This window comes from Amblyomma mixtum, chromosome 9 (assembly GCF_055824585.1).
Source record: "Amblyomma mixtum isolate Tamu chromosome 9, ASM5582458v1, whole genome shotgun sequence".
Lineage (NCBI taxonomy): Eukaryota > Metazoa > Arthropoda > Arachnida > Ixodida > Ixodidae > Amblyomma > Amblyomma mixtum.
The window spans coordinates 121435129-121458797 of NC_143020.1; the positions used below are offsets into that span (position 1 = coordinate 121435129).

The 23669-nt window shown below is 52.0% G+C and overlaps 1 protein-coding gene across 1 annotated transcript in view; it reads right to left on the bottom strand.

Annotated features, from left to right (window-relative positions):
- Positions 1–23669, bottom strand: part of LOC149331039 (uncharacterized) — a 228505-nt gene that overhangs the window by 22875 nt on the left and 181961 nt on the right. Inside the window, exon 4 of the mRNA XM_089561761.1 lies at positions 6236–6416. Coding sequence (XP_089417887.1) covers positions 6236–6416 — 181 coding nt within the window. The remainder of the gene's footprint in view (positions 1–6235; positions 6417–23669) is intronic.

The window sequence follows — 23669 nt, forward strand, 5'->3', positions numbered from 1 at the left end:
GCAGTTAGGTGCATGCAGGTTTGTTGGCCAAATAAGGATTTTGTTACGTGTTTCACTGAATAATAATGGAAATAATTTTTATTTTAACTTAAAATAAAGTGGCCTTAAGGCGACACGCGAGGCTGAGGAGAAAAACAAAAACACTCACGAAATGCGCCTACCAGCTTCTTGCTATGTACGGCAAAGGGAAAAAATGTTCTAGTTTGGTCAATCGCTACAACGGAGATAAGCGGTTGGTATATTTATTTTAATGCCGATTACAGCGCACGCGCATCCCCAAAACAATTTATTTGCAGAGCCATCGCTCATATGCAAACGCTCATTCATGTGCAAGCAAACATTTTGATTATTTTTGTTTTAAGAAGTTTTTTACATTTAAAGCAGCTTCGAAAATTGAGCCAGGCGTCACAAGTCGGAACATTGAGGCGATCACTGACCTCGCCTCACACGCGTCTGCATAACGCCGCTAGCTGTTGTCAGTCTCCAAAAGAAAAAATGGCAAAAGAAATGAGTTTCGTTAACGCGAGCTTTACTAAACACTGCATGCTTAGTGAATTACAGCAAAAAGTGCTCAGAAATAATATTACGCGTGCAACATGCCAAACGTGTTTAGCAACAGGAAAAAGCTTACTTCACCCTGCCCATAGCAGTTATCGAGACCTGCCGTTTCTCGTTCTCATCCATTTCATACCCAACAATTCCGGACAAAAACATTTTTTAATAGGAAAAAGTGTATGAACGCATTTTTTTTTCATATACTGGAAGATTTCACTATAGCAATCTCCCATCGATAGGCTTGCATTTTTTTTCAGTATTAACGTTTTTCCTATCGTCAACTACTCGATACGAGCGATGAAAAATATTTAAGATTTTGCTGCATATAGAAAGGGTGGACCATTACCTTCAATATTTCCGTTACTGTACGTTACAATTTTCCAATATTAAATTTTTTTTCCCCAAGAATGTAGGACATCTCCAGGAAATCTGTAGAATTCCACGGGCAGTCCTTGGCCGCCGATGTTCAGAGAACTATTGTGACAGCCCCAGACACAACAAGTTTTTCCACTCTTAGAACGTCGCGGAATTCACAGCGAGCGGCAACAACACTTTCGTGCGCCCGCGAGCAGGACGGCACGTGCTCACAATGAAAGAGAGAGTGCCAGCTGCGCGAGCAGCACGCGCGTACCAGTCGACAGGCTGCTGGTTCAATGCGCTCCTCCGCCCGCGACGTGCCCGGACAGGAACGCCAAAATGACCGGCAGGGGAGAAGTGGCGCTGGTGCAGTGGGAGCAAACTTCAGGTGCGCTTCCCTATAGTGAGTGTCATATTGGTTACTTAAGGCATATTTCTAAAACAACTGCCGAATTTCAACGTGCAAAATGAGAAAAAAAGAAAACAGCTTTCTAGATTACATCAAATTTGCTACGAACGTCAAGTTGTAAGAAGCTTCGAGAGATGGCGCCAGATGCTCCGGCAATGGGATCAAGTCACCGCGGGGAGAGCAACGTGGCGCCGGACTATTTGGCGGAATGACAGCAGACACCTTTATCATATACTGTACTGTGCTAACGTTGCCGTTACCGGAGTGCCGGGAGCCCGTCCACCGCCGGTGAGCACGCGCTGATTGGTCCAGATATGCTGCAGGCGCGTGCGCAGCAGCTGTGTACCTGGCGGCACGTGGCGCCGTGAAGGCGATTTGCGCATGCGCATTGGCTGCGCGCGGGCTCCCGGCACTCGGTACTTCGGTACCGGTAACAGTAACGCTGTACAGGGTATGCTAAAGGTGTCTAGTGACGGACGCTCTGCTCCTGTAGCCGTCCCTCCATTGCCAAGAAAAGCCCCCGCCGAGTACAGCACAGGCCACCCATGGACGCTGCTTAACAAGCCTGCACAAAGGTGCGATAGCGTCACGTAACTCGAAAAACGGCGATCATGGAATCTAGCGAAGTGACTCCATCGAGGGAAAAGCGCAGCCCCACTTCCTGTTCGGCCACCAGAGAGAAGAAGGTAACAGAAAGAAGAGAAGTTGATCCAAGAAGATAAGGAAGATTACTACCTCGCGCAGGCTCCTTTCAACGCCGTGTGAGCACTGCTGGCGCCGATACAAAGAAACAGGCTGACGTCAGAAACACACACTTTGACCGACCCCTGCGACGCCAGTTGGATGCAGCGAAGCCCTAGGTTCGGCAGCGCCATGAACCACGCCCGCCACGGCGCTTAGAGAAAGCGATGACGTAAGGCTGCGCGACCGCGAAAATGTGCACCGGGCATTAGGAAGCGTTGCTGAAAGTAGCTGTGCGTAATAAACAGCCTGTGCTTACTCCCTGTGAGAGCTAAATAAGAAAAGAACTCCATGGCTAGAACAATTCAACCATCACGTTCAAAAAGGCCACTATATACGAACGATGGAGCTGCTAAACATTCACTGCGAAATGCCTATAGGTATCGAAAATATCCGATAAAAGCGATGAACTTCCGGGATTTCATCCCTAATTGCCCCTTTACTGAACTTAAGTTTAAAACACGCAGATCAAGTGACACAACAGACAAAGAAAAACGGCGCCAGATCATGCGATGTGATGGGAGATCGTTAAGCATTGTTTGAAGATTTCGTTTTCAAAATGATCGATTTCGATTGCGCTTCTGAATTTGATTTCGCCGCCATTTTTTTCGTTCCGGTGCTGCACAGACTTGTGGTGAGGAGAGGTAGGCAGGTGGGTGGCTGGGTGGCTGGTTTTTATGAAGGGGTGCATGCTTCACTTGCCGAAGCTTCACACGGCACCTTTTTGGAAGAATGTCGCTGATGCTGCTAACGCAGTGAAGGTGAATACAGTATAAATAATTTAGCAAATTTTGATGCTTTCTGAATGCCTGAGGACTATAACACAGGGTACACATAAGCAGGAGATTAGAGCATGCCAAGATAAAAATCCGAATCTGCTGCATCATCTGCCAATGCAGCATGATGGCCGCAAAAATGTTACGCTCTTCTGCAATCAAGGTTCGGTCCTATATGAATACCTTCCAGAAGCTCTCCCGCATCTCTGGCACCTGACACTATGAGCTTGCTATGGTAAATGTGTCAGAAAGCGCCGCTTCTTCAATTTCATTAGCAGTTCACCTATCTCTGAGGGTACATATGAACATTTTTCACGTTTTTTTTTCGTATTGTACCGCATGCGTTACGCAGGACAGTAGAGGATTAATGGACGAGTCGCTTGGCGCGTACAGGTGCAGTTACACTGCGGCTACAACGGGCAGTGGTTGATCTGTTGCAGTTAAACTAAGGGTGACTGCATGTGTGTACTTCTCAAAGATCATACGGTCCGTTATCTAATGATACCACGGTGCGCGACGCGTGGGCTGGGCGCAAAAGGGGGCGGTTAGTCGACTTGTTTGTTCAGATAGGGTAAAAACACCCTCAGCAACAGGCAACCGGCGTAGTAAATAAGGTGACGTCGACTGCCTACGCTGACACGCTCATCCAGCGCACCATTAGAAGTACCAGTGGCAAGGCGGACCTCGCCATTGTCGAAATGGACGGCTCTTGGTGAGTCGAACACCACGTCACCAGGGACCATCGCAGCCGCCCGCTGCACACAACTTTCCCTCCACTTTAGCGTGTGAGCGCCGGCGTGGATGCGTACAGACAGACGCCGCGAAAGACAGACCCTCGGCGTCCGGCGAAGAAGAGGGGGGGGGCAGAAACAGCAGCGCGCCGGCCTACGAAAATCGGCTCCGCTGCCGGCGGCGGGCGAAGCCGTGATAAATGACCCGCCGCTCCATTAAAAGCACGCCAGCCGAGACTTGGCCCGATGGAACGAGGCGAGCGAGCCCTGCGCGCCCCTGACCGGAGGGAAAAAGGACTCTGCGGGAAAAAGGGGAAAACGGGACCCGAAGAGGGAAATAGGGAACACGGCCAGCTCGTGCGCGTGGAGCGTCATGTAACGTAGCTGCGTGTCAGCCAACCAGGGCGCGTACAACGCCCGGCCGGCCGAAGCGGCACGTCTGGCGCGAGCTGGTTTTCTTGTTTCAACACTGCGCGGCCGTTGGGCTCTTTTGCCTCGCTTCCCGAATAGGGATGGGATCAACGGGCCTCTCGCCGCAGAATCGAACGGCGGCGCGTGCGCTGGCGCGGACATCGAACGCGACTGACGCCACGAAAGCTTGGCCGGGTGCACTGCACGAATCGCCGACTCGGACATAAATGGAATCGGACAGAATTTCCCGTAAGGGCCACCTCGGGCTGTTTTTAGGAGGGACACGGCCCCACGAGCGCATATGGACCGTCTTCCTCCTAAAAAAAAAAAGGCAAGCGGGGACAGGGACGATAATCCTTTCAGGTGAGACAGCTATCACGCCAGTCGTAAGGAAAAATAAAAAGAAGCAAAAACGTTAAAACCTGATGATACTCGAAAGCAAAAAATGCGAACAAAATGGCTTTTTCCAGTACAGCTTTTCTAAGAGCCGAAGGATTTTTTTTCACACGCTGGAAACTGCCTAAAAAAAGCGAGAGAAAAGATGTATGCCCGTAGCGCCCATGGAATAAGCAACACGTAATACAGGTGATTCAGCTCTCCTTTCATACAGAAAGAAACCAGATCTCACCTCGTAGGCACTACGAATGAAATCGTAGCGCCAACGAGGTGAGCACCTCCCTCCCTGCTTTCCTAGTGCTTCGAAAACCGTAACTAACTGACCGAAAACGGTCGCACGAACTTAGCGACTCTCCAGCGTGAACCTGCCTCAAGTTTTAGAGATATCGCTAGAGACCGCTTATGCACAGGTACAGCGGCAACAAAAGTTGATCCGCTGCTTGGGAGCCACAAAGCATCTTAAAAGTACTTCTTCCTGGGCGAGTTGGTGCATGGTTTAAAATTAACAACAAATTGCGCTAACACAAAAGACAAACACAGGAGACGGGACTGGCGCAATGATCTTATTATCTTTTCCCCAAGTTCTCAGACACAAAACTGCCTGCGTGTGCGACCATTTGATCATATAAGCTAAAAGGTTAATTTGACTTTTGTTTAATTACACGCATGAGAGAACATCCTCACATAGCAGCGCCCGCTGCTCCCTATGGCCGTGTACATTACAGGGTGCCACGCCGGTAACATTTTTGGCGAGGTATCACAGCGGCGAGGGAGCAAATAATACCGAAGTCGCGCGATCGTGTCGCATTTGAGTCCAAAGCTAAAACACCCTTGAATAATATACACTTTGCGGACACAGTAGTAGTAACTAATAAACCCACACCGACCTGAAGCACCACTTGGTACCCATGAATTATGTGTGTCCAAACAGCAGCCAGTAGGCGGACCCTTTGCAAGAAGGCTTGACCTGACAGGGCCCTGGGCCGGACCAATGACCAGAAGTTCTCCAAGTGAATCTTTGTGCGGCTGGGGTTTATTTCTCGGGCTAGGACTGGTTAGAGTAAGGGCGCCAGTGTACCAACGGACACGGTTTCCGTCCCTACTGCTGGCTCTAGCTGCCATTACAGGCCGCGAACCGGGCAAAGCACACGAGGATGAAAGAGACGACAACAGAAGCGCTACAAGCGAGTGCATGTAATGCGGCCACTACCAGGGAAGGGCGGGCACCTCAAGAAGAATGGCGCCGAACTGAATCACATTACAGCGTCGCGCCTGCTGCTGATCGAAAGCCTGATGGCCCAGCCCGCAGTAGATGCGCGCGGGGACTCCAGCAGCGGTGCAGCAGAACGCCAGAGCGCAACGAAGCCACGAAGGACGGGTATGGCGATTGGGTAAGACGGCTCCTGCACCGGGGGTTTCGTGTTTACGTGCCTTTGCTGCAAAATTTCAAGCCTGGCAAAAGTGAATGAAATAAAAGTTTGAGTACTCTTGGCGACGTCACTACCTTCCAACAGACACCAGAAACTTCGTGGGAACAGAACTCTGGAATAGAAAGCAGAAGCCGGCGAGACCGTACGGTCGTTAAATTAGTAGTGCTAGCGAATTGTGCTGAAATATAAGAGCGCTGAGCACGGCTCGACAGACGGACATCATAAATGCGGCCGAAAGAGGCAGGCCTCACGCCGGTTATATGGAAAGGGAATTTTCTAAGGAACTTTTGTTACTTAGAAAGCTGGACAAGCCCTAGCTGGACAGGAAGGGGTAATGCCGAACTAAGAGGTCCGCACGTCCTTCTCTATGACAGAATGAAATACCATCACTGTAGAAAACAAACAGAAAAAAAAGAGAACAGCGCTCACCTCAATGGGCGTGAGCGTGTGCGTGTCGGTTCCGTGTACGAGGTGCGCGGGCAGCCTGGTCGGGTGGTGGTGGTTGAGCAGGATGTCGCTGTACGCGGCCCCGTTGGCCGCGCTCAGGTCACACGGCACACCCTGGTGGGGGCTCTTGCACGGCAAGAAGTTCTGCACCTTCTTCTTGTGTCTGCAACAAAAAGAGCAGCAAGGGGGCTTTTTGAGAAACACTCTCTCTCCAAGACAACACAACAGGTGCGGGCTGACCGCAACAATTAGATCACCCTTTTGTGAACTAACGTCACTTCGATTACTGGCCAATGCCCTAAGTGGGTTTCGGCCGGAGAAACACTTCGTCGGCCACATGAAAGCAAAGATGCTCGCCGCTAAAAGCTTGATGCAGCCAGTAAGGCGCAGACACCTGAGAAGCAGCTGGATAGCTATTAGTAGGGACGGCGGTGACAACAAACCCGCAAAAGCAAAAGGGGCCGCCTCTGACGCTCCTCTACGGTGCCGTTAAATAGCAACGGTTTACGGCTGCCAGCCCCAACAAGGCCGCTATATACACCTGCTGCGAACGCAGAGCACAGCGGGTGCGAAAAGCAAGGCAACGAGCAGCCCTGTTTTCTTTCTGCCGGCATTACTAATGCGACAGCATTGGTAGCCTCACGGTCATTTCGCCCACAGGCTAGAGGGAAGTGACGTCACCAGAGCAGAGCATTCCCACTGGCTGGAGGGAAGCCCGTCACCAGATGGGAGCATTCTCATTGGCAGGAAAGGGAAGTGACGTCACCAGAGCGGAGCATTGCCACTGGCTGGAGGGAAGCACGTCCCCAAATGGGAGCTTTCTTACTGGCAGGAGAGGGAAGTGGCGTCACTAGACGGCAGCATTCCATTGTCTGGACAGAGTCGGCGTCACCAGACAGGAAGGTGATTCACTCCCGACAAAGGCAACAGCTGCTGATGCTATCGCTTCGCCAACAACTAATGAAATTAGACATGCATATGAATTTTTCGTAGGCTTAAAACTGCTGAGGCCAAGCATGGGGGGGGGGGGGGGGGGGGTGAAGAGTATAGCGTAGAATCGCGGGCGCCGAGGCACCCTAGAGATGATGCTCGCCTCGCCCGCACCCGAGCGCATGAAAGAACGCAGTTTGCCACAAGACAAACTGGGTGACGCCCAGCTCTCAAGCTCATGCGAAACAAACTAGGCGGCAAACTCCGAGAGCGGGAAACGCACAATAGGCGCCCGCCCCGACGGCTTAAGAGTTACACAGCAACGAGTCAGCCCAAAGGAGAGACCTAACTCGAAGACAACGAGCCGTGGAATGGCCCCCTTGGGGGACACTTCCCAAATCGCGCTGGAAACGAGCGGGCGTCCATAACGTGCCCCGACGGTTTCCCGTCGTCGTGCAGCTCGACTCCTTGGACAGCGTTGAGAAGAGGGGAAAAAAAAAAAGAGGAGAACAGGCCCGTCTCTTTTCATGCCTCGTTGAGAGCCGGCAGGCAGTCGTCGTGCAGACTCCTACGCCTTGCCACAGGCCCAAATTAAATGAGCCCCGGCTCCTTAGGACGGTCATCATTGGTGGAGCAGACGCGGCCGCGATGGCTTGCTTCGTTGTCGGCGCAAAAAGAGAGGGCCGGAATCGCGAGCTGCGGTTTGAGACGGGCAGCGAGAGCACAGTGGCGCAGTCGACAGGACCGAATAGCCCCAGCAGGGAGAAGGAAGTGGCGGAGTCGACCGGACAGGGGACATTAGGCAGGGTTGTACTGCGAGAAGCTGAGTGTTCATCAGGGCGAACAGCAAAGAGAAAGGAAGCACGAGCAGAAACTCGCGCGGCAAGTGCTCGGCGCGCAAAATATTTAAATGACCAAAATGTTTCGACTTCCAAATGAGTGAACCAGCGCGCTATATTCCGGTGCCCAATTCGACTCAGGACAGTCTTAAGTTGGAAATCGATAGACAGTGACTGGACAGACGCGATGCCTTGCCGCGTATTTAGCTGCACCACATGCGCCTCTGCCCACTCTCTTCAAAAGAGAGAGAACGCTGGAGATCAGCCATCTGAGAAAAACGTGCTGCGGGGCGCCACTGGCGCGATTCCACACTGCCCTGACGACAATTACGAACTAGCATTCGAGCAGCATGTACGTCGCGATGCGCAGCTGTTCACAGACTTGTCTACAGCGCTCGAGCGGAGCGCTCTGCTGTGCGTTTATACAAATTGCCGTTGTCTGGCGAGCCGGATACAGCTTTCCATTATATGTGGCGCTAAACACGATCTATGAGAATGTGCAAGCACGATAAGGCCAGGTTTCGAGCCCTAGGCCACACGTAAATGAGACAAGTGTACCCCAGTGCGACGTTCGAGCGTTCTAGAAATGTTTGTGGACGGCTGTAGTTACTGACTTGTAGGCTAAGTAAACACCTCCACCGTTTCTAACCAAATTATACGGAAAGACGAATTCAGGTTGGAGGCCACTACAACCTGAAAAACACAAGCTGCGGATTAGCGCAGTCCGCTGCTGGGCGTTCGGCGAAAGGTGCCAATTTCATCCAACTAATTTCGACTGCAATAAGGTGACGTAAAAGAATAAGTACGAATGATTTGGGTAAAAATAGACATTAGCCAATAGCCGCTCTGTCTGCATCAATTATTATTCTTAACTGTACTGCAGGCCAAAAGGGCTAACAAAAATCTGCCTGGGTGGTTCAGGAAGGCATAAGGTGAGGATGATGTATGTAGAGAAGAGAAAGCTTCCTCTGTTGGCCTTCCTATGCTTGACAGTGGAGTCCATAAGAACCCTCGGATTATGAAAACACAGCACAAGACCATTATTGCAACGCGCCCGTGATCTCTGTGAAGTTGTTACGCTTTAGCATGTGCGCAGGGGTTTAGCAGCGGACGCGGAACGCAAAAGATACGCTGCTCCGCTTCACTTTTTGTGTGTGTGGGTGCGCGTCCGGCGGAAAACGACGTATACGTTATTACTCTCAAAGCGTACACGCGCGCCCTGTGACGAGCGTGCGCCAGCGCTAAGCGCTCCGATTCGTAGGCGCGTTACGCCAAGCACGCGATAAGTTCGCAAGATCGGCCCATTTTTCCTCTGCCAGGCTCTTCCACACGCAGATGCCTCCATATTTTATTGAAGAGGTGGCGGGGAAGAGACGCCCGCAAGCAATCCCTAAATGCCGGCGGCAGCGAACGATGATCGCAGATAGGGCCGGAGTCGACGGTGTGCGTTGTAGTACAGCACATTGCAGGAATCACCGGCAGCCCGAATGCGCCAGATAAAGATTCGCGGAAAATTCCTCCGCAAAGAAAGCTGACAGCAGGGCGCGCATGCAGAGCCCCTATACCTTTCCCGGTGTACATGGGCGCCCACAGTCAGGCCGCCCGCGCATATTAACGGCGCAGCTCGGCTCGCGCAGTCCAGTCAATTTTCTCAGATCGCAGCGAGTCGAAAGTGAAGGGGAAAAAAAACAGGGAGCGCGGGTAAACTGCGCCCATCTGCTCTGCGCGACGGCGATGAACGCCGGATGAAATGGGCCTTGGCGCGCGCGCGCACACATGGAACTGACTCGTCGTTGCTACCGTCGTTATTAGAAGGGGTACAGCGACGGAGCCCAGATTTGAATAAGCGCGCGCGCGGCGGACCGTGCTTCTTCGCCTCTGCGTCGCATCGACCAACAGCATGCGGGGAGGCGCTGTAATGCGATCTTAACAGCTAGAGCAGGTGTTGTGCCCACGTGTACAGTTTCGCGAGAAATTCGCGCCGTCTCATTACAGCGGCAATCCGCGTTTTTCTTTCGCGAAACCTTTTGGTTCGCGATGATGATTGCGGGTGTCGTTGCCTAGACGAGCTGCACTGCGGTCTGCGGTTGGAGTGCGACGAAGGAGACTTTGAAGGGCGGCAGGGAAACGACATACGCCGCACACTGCCATGAATGAGGTGCCTAGCGCCTGAACTGTATATGCAGGAAAAAAGAAAAAAGGAGACGAGCCTCGCATACAGAAACCAAAGAGGCGGATGTGTTCTAGCTGAGTCCTGAATGCGTTTACGTTGGGCGAAATGATGTCAAGACTACGCCTCATTTGAATTAAGTTCTACGTCGTCCTATAGTTCAGCACATTTCGTGGAGGTATGTTGTAGAAGGGCTTCAAGGGAAACTTATACAGTATTCGTCAAAAGTTAGAGTCTAAGGCGCCTGCCTTTGGGTCATAATGTTCAGCTGGTTATACAGCGCCAGCGTTCCGAACACCTGGAAGCTGGGAGCAAATCTCGTCTTGACATTGAGGCTGCACATATGTTAAAATTAGATCCCCACTAAGGAAACAACTTAAACAACTTTCAGGCCACGAACAAATCGCCATCAAACAATTCCATAAGCCTCCTCGAAATAAAGAAAAGAAATAAGCTTTAGCTAAACTGGGGGACCAAATGACTTCTACAACGCAAGCACTCAACACCAAAGCTTTACAAAGGAGAGAGCAAGGAACAAGACCAAATAAAACAGATCACAGAACGATCACGAGTGTTTAAAGTTAATATTAAAGTGTTCGCTGTGGTGTGACATCAAACAATTTATCACAGATGTGTTCTGCTTTTTTTTTTTCCCTCGTAAAGTCAGATAGCCGAAGGTGACTCCGGACTTGCCCAGGACTGAAGTGATACTCGGCAGTCGGTTTCGGTGGGTTTCAAACCAACCATCAACCGCAGCTTAAGTGGACGCCCAAGCCGCTAACCGCCCGTAGCCTCCGACCAACTCTCTTCCCTCTCCCATCGCTCCCCTAAAAGTGGAGAGGGGGATTATCCAGTCTCCACTTAGTCACCTGCCAACCGAGATACACCAAAGATACTATTTTGATATAAATCTCAGCGGTGAAGGAAACGAAAGTGCACGTAATCGAGGCAGAATGTTGCCAACTACCCACTAGAAAGAAATTTCAGCCACCTCGACTCTCCCCACGAAAACCAATACGGCTGACGACGCGATCAAAAGGAATGAGCAGTACCAACAAGACCAATGTGGGCTTAGTTTCTTTCGAGCTGATCGAAATTTGCTCGTCGCACCACCGATCGCACAAGCGCTCCGAGACAAAATCTGCGCCGACCTCGTCCGTCCCGTGCCCTCGCGCGATGGAAGGCCCGATCGATGGAAGGAGGACTGTTCCGGGAAATACGGCGCTAAGAGCCCGCCAACAACGGGTTGACGAACACTTCTTCGGAAGGAGGCTCTCGGGCCTCGCGTGCCGCGGGAGAAAATGAATAAGCCGGGACGCGGAGAGCAGAAGCGGGATTGGAGAAGGCTCAGACCGGGGCCTCGCAGAATAAAGCGCAGCCCAGACTCGATAAGGGGAATGCGAAAGCCGATTAAGATTCGGGCCGTGCTTCCGCCGTTCTAAAAGCATTCAGCGCATGGGGGACACCGTACAAGCGCGGCGAAAGAGACGCTTCAGAATGTACCCCCCCCCTCTTTCGGCCTTGTTTTCTCTTTAATGCTTCCTGCGTCGGGTTTCGTGATTATTTTTTTTTTTTCGTCCAGGTGTGCGCACGGCGCTCCCGCGAGGCCGGAATTCGATTGACACCGAAGCAATATCAAGATAAGAGTGGCGACCCCAGCACGCCAGCCCTATGCGTGACAGAAAGGCTCCTCGGCGTCGATGGAGTCTTCAGATGCCGCACGCTGCAGAGTCAACAAGCGCTCGCACACACACTGCGCCGCTGAGTCGGCCGCTCTCATTTTGTCTTCTACAAAAGAGCGACGCGATCGTCGTCGTCCGGGGAAGAATACTGCGCATCCCCGTAATGTAGCGGCACCAATAACACGCTTCCTCGACTCATTCGAGAGGCAAAATGTCCGAGCAGTGTCTGGCAATATAATTTGGTTCGCGTTCGTTGCTTCGGCCCTTCGATTGTCTTTCTCTCGCTCCTCCTTCTTTCATTTATTGCTTTTGTTGCAAGGGACGATTGATGCGTTTTCTCCATCGTATACAGTGGCTCGTGTAGGGCGTTCGGCTTAATGGCTTTCAAGATGATGCGCAGCCACGTCACGCAAGTCTTGTAGGCGGTAACTGCTGGGGGCAGCGGCGGAAACGGCTCTGCTCGACTGCCCAGCCCAAAACGGCCGACACGAGCGAGCATCTGGGTCAAAAGAACAACGCGTCCCTCTTTTTCCCCACCGAGAAAATGGGTCTGTTCGACCGCGCGATAAAATCATTACACTGTCCGCAAGCTCAAGCACGTGTCATTAGATTCCAAGCGGGAATCGAAAATATTGGGGCGCAGTTGGGGACGTCGCCGCCGGTCGATGCAGTACGAAGTCCAAAGGAACCACATCGACACGCGCCCTCCTCGCAATGCGTAAATGTCTACCCGGAACGGTATGAACCGAATTCATTCGAACACGGCATGCGTGTCGTTCGCGTTTTGCACCACGCCGTACACTCCAAGCGGCCCCAGTCCTAACAAGACAATCGGCCTTAGAAAAATTTCCCTTGGCAGTTTATAGACAGTATACAAACTTTCTATGAACTGTCTGAAGAGTCCTTGTAAGGACGTACTCGGACGCTTGGCTCTGTAGCTCGCACGCGATCGTACCTGTTCTATTTACATTACCGAAAATGGTCGGAAGGTCTGGTTCCGCTAGTATTATGGCCGAGCGAAACAATGTTATCTTCAACCACGGCAAGTTACCAGAAATCGTGCCTATCACCAGATGTAGTTTCATCGCCAAAGGGGCTTGTGACAGTCGCCAAGGCCTGGCGGTAAGAAAGTATGGACACAGGCCCCGTCTACTGTACCCAGGTGTCGCGTTCGGCCGCCATTGCGTCACTGAACTGTGACTGCAGTCTTGCGCGACAGCTGCCTCAGACGTTCGTGCAGACTCGGAATGCAGAAATTCGTCCCGAGTCTGCGCAATGACGCCCTAAGTTCAGCACAGAAATACACAAGGAACTGAACAGAACGCGGCAGATTAACGCTGAGACAATCCCTGCCGTATCTATACGGTACCAACCACTGCATCGAGAGACAAAGTGGACCAAATCTGGTCGACGCTTCCGCGACCTCGGATAACAGAGCGATTTAGCACATCGTGATCCGCGATTGGCTGCGGTGATCCGCTTACCCCCAGCTGCGCAGGCGCAGAGGCAGGAATGTGACCCTAGGAACAACTGCGCATGCGCAGCCGGAGGATCAAGGAGCCGGATCGCGCTATGCTAAATTTAGCACAGGCGGTCCGCTAGTGATCCGCTTCCGCAGGGGCTATCTACACATGCGCAGTTGGCGCCTCGTGGGAACGGTTCTAAGTGGTGGATCGCAGAACGCGCTATGATAGATGGCTCCAATAGAGCATTATACGCTATTTAAAATGAATTTTGAGGCATTGTATTGTAATACACTGTAGTCTATTGCACTATTATATTGTTCAAGTGGGTCACCGGCGATAAGAGAAGACACATCCTCTGCTTATACTCTGCCCGCCACTGTTGTCATCACGCGCCCCGCACTTCTTTCGCCTTTGCCACTGTTTTTCCAACCTCTCCCGACTGCCTGCCCTCTCGGACAAGCTTCCGCGGTGACAGGGGAAGCGGTGCTCGCGGTATACACTTATCGCGCCTGCCCTGTCCTTTCTCGCTATCGCTACTCACAGTGCTTCTCCTTGACATCCTCTCCCTCGTCGTCTAATTCCGCCGGCCGCAGATCGGGTGCTTAAGATATTAGACAGCAATTGCCGCGGCCAGCAAGATATCTTCCTCCATTATTATTCTTTAAATTTTGCACTAATATACCGCTACCAGCATCGCAACGGCGCGGAGTAGGAGCCCCAGTATAATCAGGCCCCTGGGACAGGCCAGCTCTTGGGGCGGTGACTAGGCGAGCGTGGACTCCTTATTATTTCGTTTCACGCTGCCTCCCCCTCCGAGTTACGACGCGTGGGAACAATGTCCCGGCGAGATTAATTAGGGCGGCGCTTATCTCTAGCCGGCAGGCCAGCGGCAGCGGCTGCGCAGCCCCTCCTCACCTAGGGATCCCCGGGAGACGAGATGGATCCTCGTCGCGCCGGACGGGGGCAAGGTGGGGCGCAGATGGGGCAATCAGCGGCCCATTTGCCCTTCTTCCCTTCCCGCGCAGTTTCTGCTCACGCGGAGAAGGTCCCGCATCCAGGGACGGATTGCTACAGCACTGTAGAAAAGCAGCACTCGAGCGAGTCTCGACCTGACAGCGTGAGCGAAATCCTGCTTTTCTTCATTTTGCTTTATGGGGAAAGCACGTCGCATTTCTCGCGGACTTTCGCGGCGGCGTTGCAACTCACCCGTACGAGAGTAAAGCGCACCCGTGTCTTTCTGAGCGTACACAGTGTAGTATACACCAGACCTAGTATTGCGTATACGCTGTATCAACACCGTCGCGCAGGTAGGAAGGAAGTTTATCCAGGTTATCCATGTGCGAGTGCACGATGAAGCCAAAAAAAGAAGACGTTGATAGAACACATGGGCACCTAAAGCGATGCCGTAAGAAGAACACCAGCATAGCCAAGGCAGCACAGCTTTACATAGCTTTCGACGCAAACGTTCTTAAGGAATATTTACAGATTTTTTACCCCAGCTCGACTGCCAATGCCGGATATGATTGCGTCCAGAGATTGGTTTGCGCGAGCAGTACCGCAGCTACCGGAAACTGGTAGAAACACGCATTCACCTAAAAACGCCTATTTGCGCAAAAGTTGCGTAAGGCGTATCGGTCTATTTCTATATTCACCCGCGTTATCGGTGCCACATTCGTTTTATCCAGAGTAAATTCAAACAGGCTGCCAACGGCTGTACTGGCGCCATCTGTGAAAAGAGAAATGAACCCTGCTCAGCGGGTATTGTACGCCACCAGGTGACGACGGCAAGCGCAAGCAGTGCTGGGCTTGATTTCGGAGTACGGTGTTTATGAGTGGCGTGTACAGGGCCTGTCATCAGTGTCCGCACGAACTGTCAATCATCCGTTATAAGGGTTATTAATACAATAGCCAATTGAATAATTATGCAGTTACCGTGAATCAATACTTGGGTCATCAAAAAATTCATTAAATGAATGATTAATTGTACGAGATAATTAATCAATCGGATTAGTCAATTCACAAATTAATCGGTATTTAATCGAGTTGATGGATTAGCTAATTGTCAAATTAATTATATAAACAACTGAATTCAATAAGGCGGCTCGAATAATGAAGTTGTGCCCTTGTACGAATCTCTGAGCGTCATGATTGCTCTCCTTTTTCGCAGGCAGCTTTCACTATTTTCCGTCTTTCACTCTGATAAAACGCATCTTGGATGTTGTTATTCTGCAATTTGGGCTTGCTACTGAAAGCCGCCAGTGGGCACGCTGTGTCGAAAAAACGAACGCCGGAAAAAGATCGAGCGCAACTTTCAAGTGGGAGGGAAAACCACGCGCAACGCACTGCGCCGACTGTACGCGTGGTGCACGAACACCACAGAAACAGAGGAAGTGCGCCACTGTAATCGCAAACGCGCGGCGCGTCGCTGCGCGGCCACTGCAACGGGACAGCGGAGTCGGCGGCGGGCATAACGGTGAGCCCCACAGCACCCTATGTGGCCACTCGCAATTTGGCGGCAGGGGTTGCAGACTCAGTTTATATGCGCCGGCCGGCATCAATCACCCGGGTGGCCACCGAAGGCCAGCAGTAGCGAAGGGGAAGGAGAAGGAATGAAAGAGCGGAGAACGGCGCGGGAAAAGGGTAGAGGGCAGGATCGCGCAAGGGAAGAAGGCCGACCGGGAAGCAGGACAAACGAGCGGCGCGGTGACCGCGGCGCCGCTACTCTCGTAAGTTTCGGGAGGTGCGCCGGTGAGCAGCGCCAGAGCGGAGTGGCCCCCAACCACGTCCTCATGCCGGACAACAAGAGAGAGCGTGAGCTGGCGTTTCCTGTGCCACGGCTTATTATTTTTGAGAATAACCACTATTGTAGATGAGTGGCGGTGTAAGCCATAGACGATGTAGGCACTAAACAGCGACGCAAAAAAAAAAAAAAATCTGAGAAACGGTGCACGTGACAAGCGACTTGTTGTGCTCGAGCGAGAAGTGGAGACTTCGATTGAAAACTCTGCGTCACCAACGACATGAGCCAGAAAGCCAGTCTGCACCAACCAGTACGGTGTGCCTACTTTCAGTGCGCTTTTCCTGCGATCTACGTATAACGTGTGGCTAGATTTCGTGCCCCCGCACATGCGCACAAATTCCAAGAACAAAGCCAGTTATCGAAACCGCGCTAAAGGTGGGGGAAAGTGCACCGAGCGGCAGTGTTCGCGGTACCATGCTATAACGACCCCCCCCCCCCCCCATTAAAAAAAAAGCACAGCAGCAAAGCTGAAATAATCAGAGCTGCTTCGTGCACGGTGGCGCCGCCCCAAGTAAGCTCTGCCTGGGTCTAAACGTCGCCCTCACACCGCCCGCACACCCGCTAACAAAAAGAAAGAAATGCTGGAAGATTGAGAGGCGATATAGGAAATGTGGGGAGAGGTGGTCGAAAGTGGGCAGCGCGGTGCGAAGGGAGGAGAAGCACGCAACGGAACAGCCGACCGGCGCCAATAACTCGGAGTGCGCTCATTGCCGAAACAACACGACGCTCGGATATGCTGCTGAGGCGCTTTTCGCAACACTCGTTTTCCCTCTCGCCCGGTACTCTCCCTACGCTCCGCTCTATTTCACTCTCATTCTCGTCGCGGGTCCCCTTTCCCTATTCCCCAAATACATGTGCAGAAGAGCGCAGTCCCAGCGGTCTTCTGCGCACGGCCACTCAAAGCCACACCTCTTCAACCCCGTTCTGCCTCACACCTTCCTCCCTCCATCTCCCTATCTCACCCATTTTTCCCCCCAAGACCCGCAAAAGCAGTTTAGTAGTCGTGACAAATATACCCCCTGGCTCCATCTGTACCTCCCACTTGCTTACTTCATTTTCCCAACCGCCTTCGCCGTCGTCGATATATCCCTGTGGCGTTTTTTTCCCCCTCTTACTTACAGAGCCAGCGCCTCACTAGGTTCACAGTCTGACCTGACTTGTTTGCTTTCCCGAGTCGGTTGAAATATGGACTCTTGCGGACCTGGCCACCGAGATATTTAGTACATATATACGCGCCGATCCGGGAAGCACTGGCGGGAAGGGGAAGTTTGCAACGGTGTTTCGTTTTTTCCATACAGCCGCTGCTGGGAACGCAATGCGGCCGGGCCTTTTCAATTGCTCTCGGCAGTACGCCAAGTCCGAAGCCGGAGGGGGGAGGGGGGGGGGGAGGGGGGGCACGAAAAACGCAATTGCATGAACCGATCCACGCACTAGCGAGTCCGCCCATGGAAACGCCACCGACTGTTTTCGATTCCCGCCGCGGACAGAATTGTATTTCGTTTTCGAAAAATGGGGAACAAAGTATTGAGGTGGAGCCCGTAGACCGGTGAACCTGCACGAAAAAATGCACAAAATGATACTTTTGCCGTAATTTGCGGTGGAAATGCATTATGGATATTAGCAACATCCTCCGGGTGATCCGCGCCCGTGCTGAAATTTTGATGAGTGAAGAAGGTTGCTCCCTACAGAATATCTTTTCCATTTTTCATAAGTGGACGCAGTATATAGACACCACGAGTAGGATACTCGTGCTCGCCCTGGACGATCAAAAATCAATGAAACACAGACACACAAAAAACGCCTTGACTTGCACTGGAGTTACACCCCGAAACTGCCAATGGTGGCGTTATTACAGTAATCATGAGAGTTCAGCCCGGTTACCGGCAAGCAAAAGTTCACCTCTGGAACGTTTAATTCAGGCAGAAGCATTCTGCGGTTATAACCATGCATATGAGAAGGCTCCAACGTGAAGTGCTAAGGTTAGCGGCAAAAGGTTAGTGGTGTCGGTCAGCGAAAGCAAAAAAAAAAATAGAGTCGATCAACAGAACTGACGCGGTGGAAACGCAACAGCATTCTCGTTTCAGTCGTCAATCCATTTCAGTTCTGATTCTATTACAATTCTGAGTACATTATCTTTCACTCCCAATCTGTTCCAATTTTGATTCTATTCCAATGCTCACTATACGCACCTACACAAAATGTGTCGCATTGCTACACTGCGGTGAGTTTTCATACCACTACTGATGCCACTACACTGGCAGGTGGCTGTTTCAGACACAGCCACCAGTGAGTCTTGTGAGACGTAGGTTGCTCTTCCCGAGCAACGAGAGAAGGAAGAACTTCCGCAAGCCTCATTTCTGCCTAGCTAGTTCTTCGAAGGGGAGCTGCCTATTTTGCACGTAGGCCTGCTGTTGTCCGAGTCATTTTCTTCTCGTTATCTTCATTTTTCTTGTGTCATTCTTCGTCCGGTGTCTCCATCCTATCCCCTACAAGTGGAGAGGGGGCTGTTGACAGGTGGAAAGACGTAAACCCTATACCATCTGGCAGACCGAGGCTTCACACAGACGCCGCCGGATAGTTTTTGCGTATATGGCACGCCCAGTGTTATCGTATTAAAATAAAATGTCTTCCCTATATTCAGTTATGCACGCATTATGGTTAGCTTCTTTCTGCACGACAAACGCTAATTCCTCTCCGCTATTTTCATTTGCTCAAGAAAGCCTGCGGTAAGCAGCAACGACTATTTCATCCGTTCCTCGGCCGCATTAGAACGTCAGCGCCAAGGTCTACGCGCTCAAATCGAACCATTCCCGACAAATTAACAAACGCAGCAGATTCGTCCATGCGTTCGACGCCCGCTTCCATCACAGGTCGATATGCAAACCCCTTCGAGCGACGATGCAACAACCGCGCCGCGGAACAACACACGCACTCGCTTTAATTAGCCATTCCAAAGTAGTTAATCTTGAGCGCCTCGTGCAGAAAGCCTGGGCCCCTCTCGAAGCTTGTGCGCGCTTCTCCATTCTGTAGCGCGGGTATGAAGACACGGTTTACGGTAGAGCAGCGCCGACCGGGCAGCGAGCCTGCAGCGCCTCACGGCGGCGGCGGCGGCCGACGCGCGGGCGTCAACCCGCCGGGCGAGTTTTGTTTCGCTTTGCGTTGGCGGCGAGCACCGTACCGAGGTTACGAACGAGCTAATTAACGCGCCATTACCGCGGATGCACGCGCCGACGCTCCGTAGCCTTGCCCTCCCGATTCCGCGTTCTCTGGCGCTGCTCAATTAAGGACCACCTCTTCCTTCCCTGGTAACGCACCCCACCCACGCCAGCGCTTCTCCTCTCGCCGCCCACCGGCCGTTGCCAGCCGAAACGCCAAATCGTTACGGCAATCGTGCCTAGAAGAGAGGCAGCGAGTGGGGCTCTTTTGCACCTGCCCCGAGAGCACCGAGCAATTGACGCCGATGCAAGGACGGAACGTGGCCGAAAGCGACGACACGCGCGTGCCGACTGGTGAGGTGCGCACCGAGAATTTTTTATGCGAAGCATACTAGCCGCACAACCGAGCTCTTCCTTGCTGCGCTGCGCGCGGCCGCGTAGCTACCATTTGACCTACATCGACGCACCACGTGATATGACTTCACAACAGCTGTGAAAGCTGGGGCTCAACTCGTGCGCTCGCTTGCGGACGCGCAGCCTCCACCGGCGGCCTAACTCCCGCTCCTTCCGCTAGGGGCGCTGACGTCACAACAGCTGTGAAAGCTGGGGCTCAACTCGTGCGCTCGCTTGCGGACGCGCAGCCTCCGCCGGCGGTATGATTCGCATCCTAGGCTTAACCATAAGCCAAGCCAGGCCATTTTTTTTTCTGAGGGCGCCCGATCTATCGCGCTCAATCCAAAGAAGCAAGGCTGTGCCATGGGAAATACTGGAGACGCCGAGAGTCCTGAAGTTTAGTGCAACCGCGGTGAAGGGAAACAACGTTTGTTCGTCGCTTCCTACACCACTCTTCCTATACCGCTCTCGGCGTGTCGTGAGCTTCCGTCACTGATGAGGGCTACGCTATCGTAATTAAAAGAGTGTGACAGGGAAAAACAGGAACGATACGTCTGCTGCGGTGAGTCAGATTCAAAGGTGCCCAACATAAAAGAGTAGAGCGAAACCAGGACGACGGACAAAAGGGGAGAGAACGCAAACCCACAACACAGGCGCTAACTTCCGACTGACGAAGAAAGCCAAAACGAACCAAGTGAACGGAACCTGAGCAAAAGTATAGCGCACGCGCTGACCTAAAAGAAAAAATGAATTGAAAAAAGAGGCGATCAGAAATGGGAGATCACGGATGTTTTGAACCCAAAAAGGCCAGCTCTCGTTTAGACACGGAAATGGACGGTGTACTAACACAGTCATCTTGTAAAGTGGTAAAGGTGCAGTTACGGAAAGTTACGGAGTGGTAAAGGTGTAAAGGTGCAGTTACGGAAACGTTCCCAACAAAGTTGGGTCCAGCAAAAAGAGACCTTCGCGGCCGTATACGGTTCTGGAACCCACACCGTGTGTTGCGGCGCATGCTGTTGTCAGAAACAGTATGCAGCAGCGGTTTAGCGCACAGAAAGCGAGGCCGAACGGTAAGGTGGGAACCAGTACTGCCACAAGGGTGACAGGAAAACCAGATGTAACACGTGCTGTTCAACCATACGGACCACGCATTGAGCACTCAGAGCATTGAGAATGTTCTGATTTGTGCCAGTGCGCGAATGAAGCGCCTGGAGCCGTCACGGGCGGCTTTGCAACGATGGCCCCAGACACGGTACGATATTTGTTCTGCTGCTAACAACGCAACCGTCACGCCGCGCTTCACTTGGAATTCACTAGGACAACAAGCGACCGCACTATGCAGAGCTTTCCCGAAATATTTACGGTCAGGCAAGTTTTGTGGCCAAGGATGGTATACGATGCATATCTCACTCTTTTGAAAAGTATGTTGTTGCGCAATAAGACAAAAAACAAAAGTCACATATCACAGGTACGCAGCGCAACTTGCAACTGTTTATTTTATTGACTGTTTCCTGACCGTTTGTTATCGGCGTGGATGGTATAAATGTAGCCGTTTTTCAAGAAAATAAACAGTTGGAAGTTGCGCTCCGTACAGTCATGAAATTTATGAGCGTGAACACGGCGGCGCGTGGCAGATAGCCTCGAGCCCTACTCGTGGCGATACGCAGCGGCCACTTTCGTAAACAAAGTGGAAAGGGAGGTCTGTCCTTCGGCTTGCCTGAAGCTGGCAACGCGGCGTAACCCTTTCCACCACGTTGCGGAAAGCAGCCGCCGCGTATCGCCACAAGTAGGGCTGGAGGCTATTTGCCACGCGCTGCCGTGTTCACGCTCACAAATTTCATGACTGTACCTGTCATATGTGTCTTTCGTCCTTTGTCTTATTCCTCAAGAACGTACTTTTCAAACTATAAACTAACTTGCCCCAACAAAATTACCAATTGACCACACTCTTTTGTAACACAGCATGCAGCAGTCATAAAACCCTAGCGGGAAACCTTTCTACAAACAAACACTTTCTAACACCGCTACCAAACGCATCAAAGGTGGATGTTGTCAAATTGCGACACGTACAGGCATTTAAAAAAAAAGGAATCAGATCGTGCTACATGTATGAAGATGAAAAACATTAATTCTTTAAGCAATTCAACGAAACATCCCCTCTTTCAGTGCCCATTGCGCGGGCATTCCAGACATGAAACTGAAGCAATGATCCTTTTTTTGGCATATGTTTTCTTCCTTATACTAATACTGGAAGCAGGACAGGACGCGCTGGCGCGAATGCCTCCCGTAAACGGCATACCTTTCAACTGAGCGGGAGCGATTGTCGCAGAGAGACAATCTATACACGCTGGCGAAAGTAGCTGTACGTACAGTCGCGGCTAAAAAAGATAAGCACACACAACGGAACACCAGAGTGCCGGAATGACAACGCGTGGCGCTGCGGGTGGCGAAGAGGCTGATAACGAGAGTGACGGGCCGTTCCCATTCTACAGTATTAGGGGGGTTCAGTGGACTGCCACGGACATCAAAATTACTGGCTAAAAGCAGCGCTATCATCTATTGTTCCCGCGAGTTCCTTTCGACAAACCATCGCGGACATAAAAAACAGTAGTAAAAAGAAGCAATCTTTCCTCATGATAACCGAGCCAAAATAAATGCCGCAAGCACAGTCACGTAGGGTCGGCACTTCAACGCTCGGGCGGTGCACGCTTGATAAAGCTTACTTCCTGCCGTCCCCAACTAGGCTGCAAAACATGGAAGCGGTCCGTTAGGCAGGTCTGCGTACCGCAGCGCCGCGTGGTGAGATATACGAATTCTAATCGCCAGTGATCTGTGCTAATATTTTTTGCTCGCGACTGTACCTGCACGCAGCCACGCGCGCACACACGCACGCAAGCACACAACACAAAACAATCAGGCAACTGAAACGCGCAGAGAACGCCGCTCAAGAAAAGGCGGTCTCATGAACTGCTGCCGGATGGATTCGAGCTGTCAGCCCCATCGTGGAAGGCTCAATTCCGCCAGCTCCCGAGCGTCACGTGCCAGCCATAAATGAAGGAAGATGACGCCTGTCCGCCCGTATCTGCTGCGATGCAGGCATCGAAAGCGACGTCGCTCCGCTGGGGAACACCGGTGCGTTGAGACGCGCTGTGTGCCGGGGCGAAGGGCCCCGTAAGACCCGCACCGCTTTCCGCACTAGTGCCTCTTGCGAGAAATGTAGCAATAGGCTCGAATAGAATACGCAGCTTTAGTACTGGGGCACCCTATCGATTAGGAGCATATAGGAATAGAGAACCGCCCGGTGAGAGAGAGAGAGAGGGAAAGGCAGGGATGTTAACCAGAAAGGATTCCGGTTGGCTACCCTGCACAGGGGAAGGGAACGAGGGGAATGAGCATGCGCAGTACAATCGATAGGGTTCTCCCTATTCGAAAGCTCCCTAATGCATCCCCCGCCGCCCTTTTTCCCGCCTTTCTTAATGCTAAAGCAATAGACGCCTCAATGGAAGAAAATTTGTCGTCAGATGCAAAATTCCCTGGAGGGAAGTGACGCCACTAGATCCAAAGTGACAACTATCTGTGGCTCTGCAGTCAAGCCTAGGTGGCAGGAAAGGGACGAACACGGACCTTTGTTCCCATGCCGTGAGGAGTGGGCAGTTCCTTGTTGGGACTGGAGGTGCGGAGGGGTGAAGGGAAATTGGGTGGACGGTTCAGAGTCGCTAGGGCTGAGGTAGCCCACTACCCACGGCACGGGGACAAAGGCCAGGTTTCCTTCCCTCTCATGTCCAGCCTTGGCTGCAGAGCCACAGAAGGCTGTCCGGGAGTATAATGCAGTCGTGTTTCTAACGCATAGTGGAATTTGGTGTCCCCCTGAATAAATATGTTCTTTACCCAGCACACAATGTGGTTGCCGTACAGTGATATCTGGCCTAGATGTCAGTAATCGCGAGGCGGACACGAGAACGAGAAAGATCATGTTGTGGG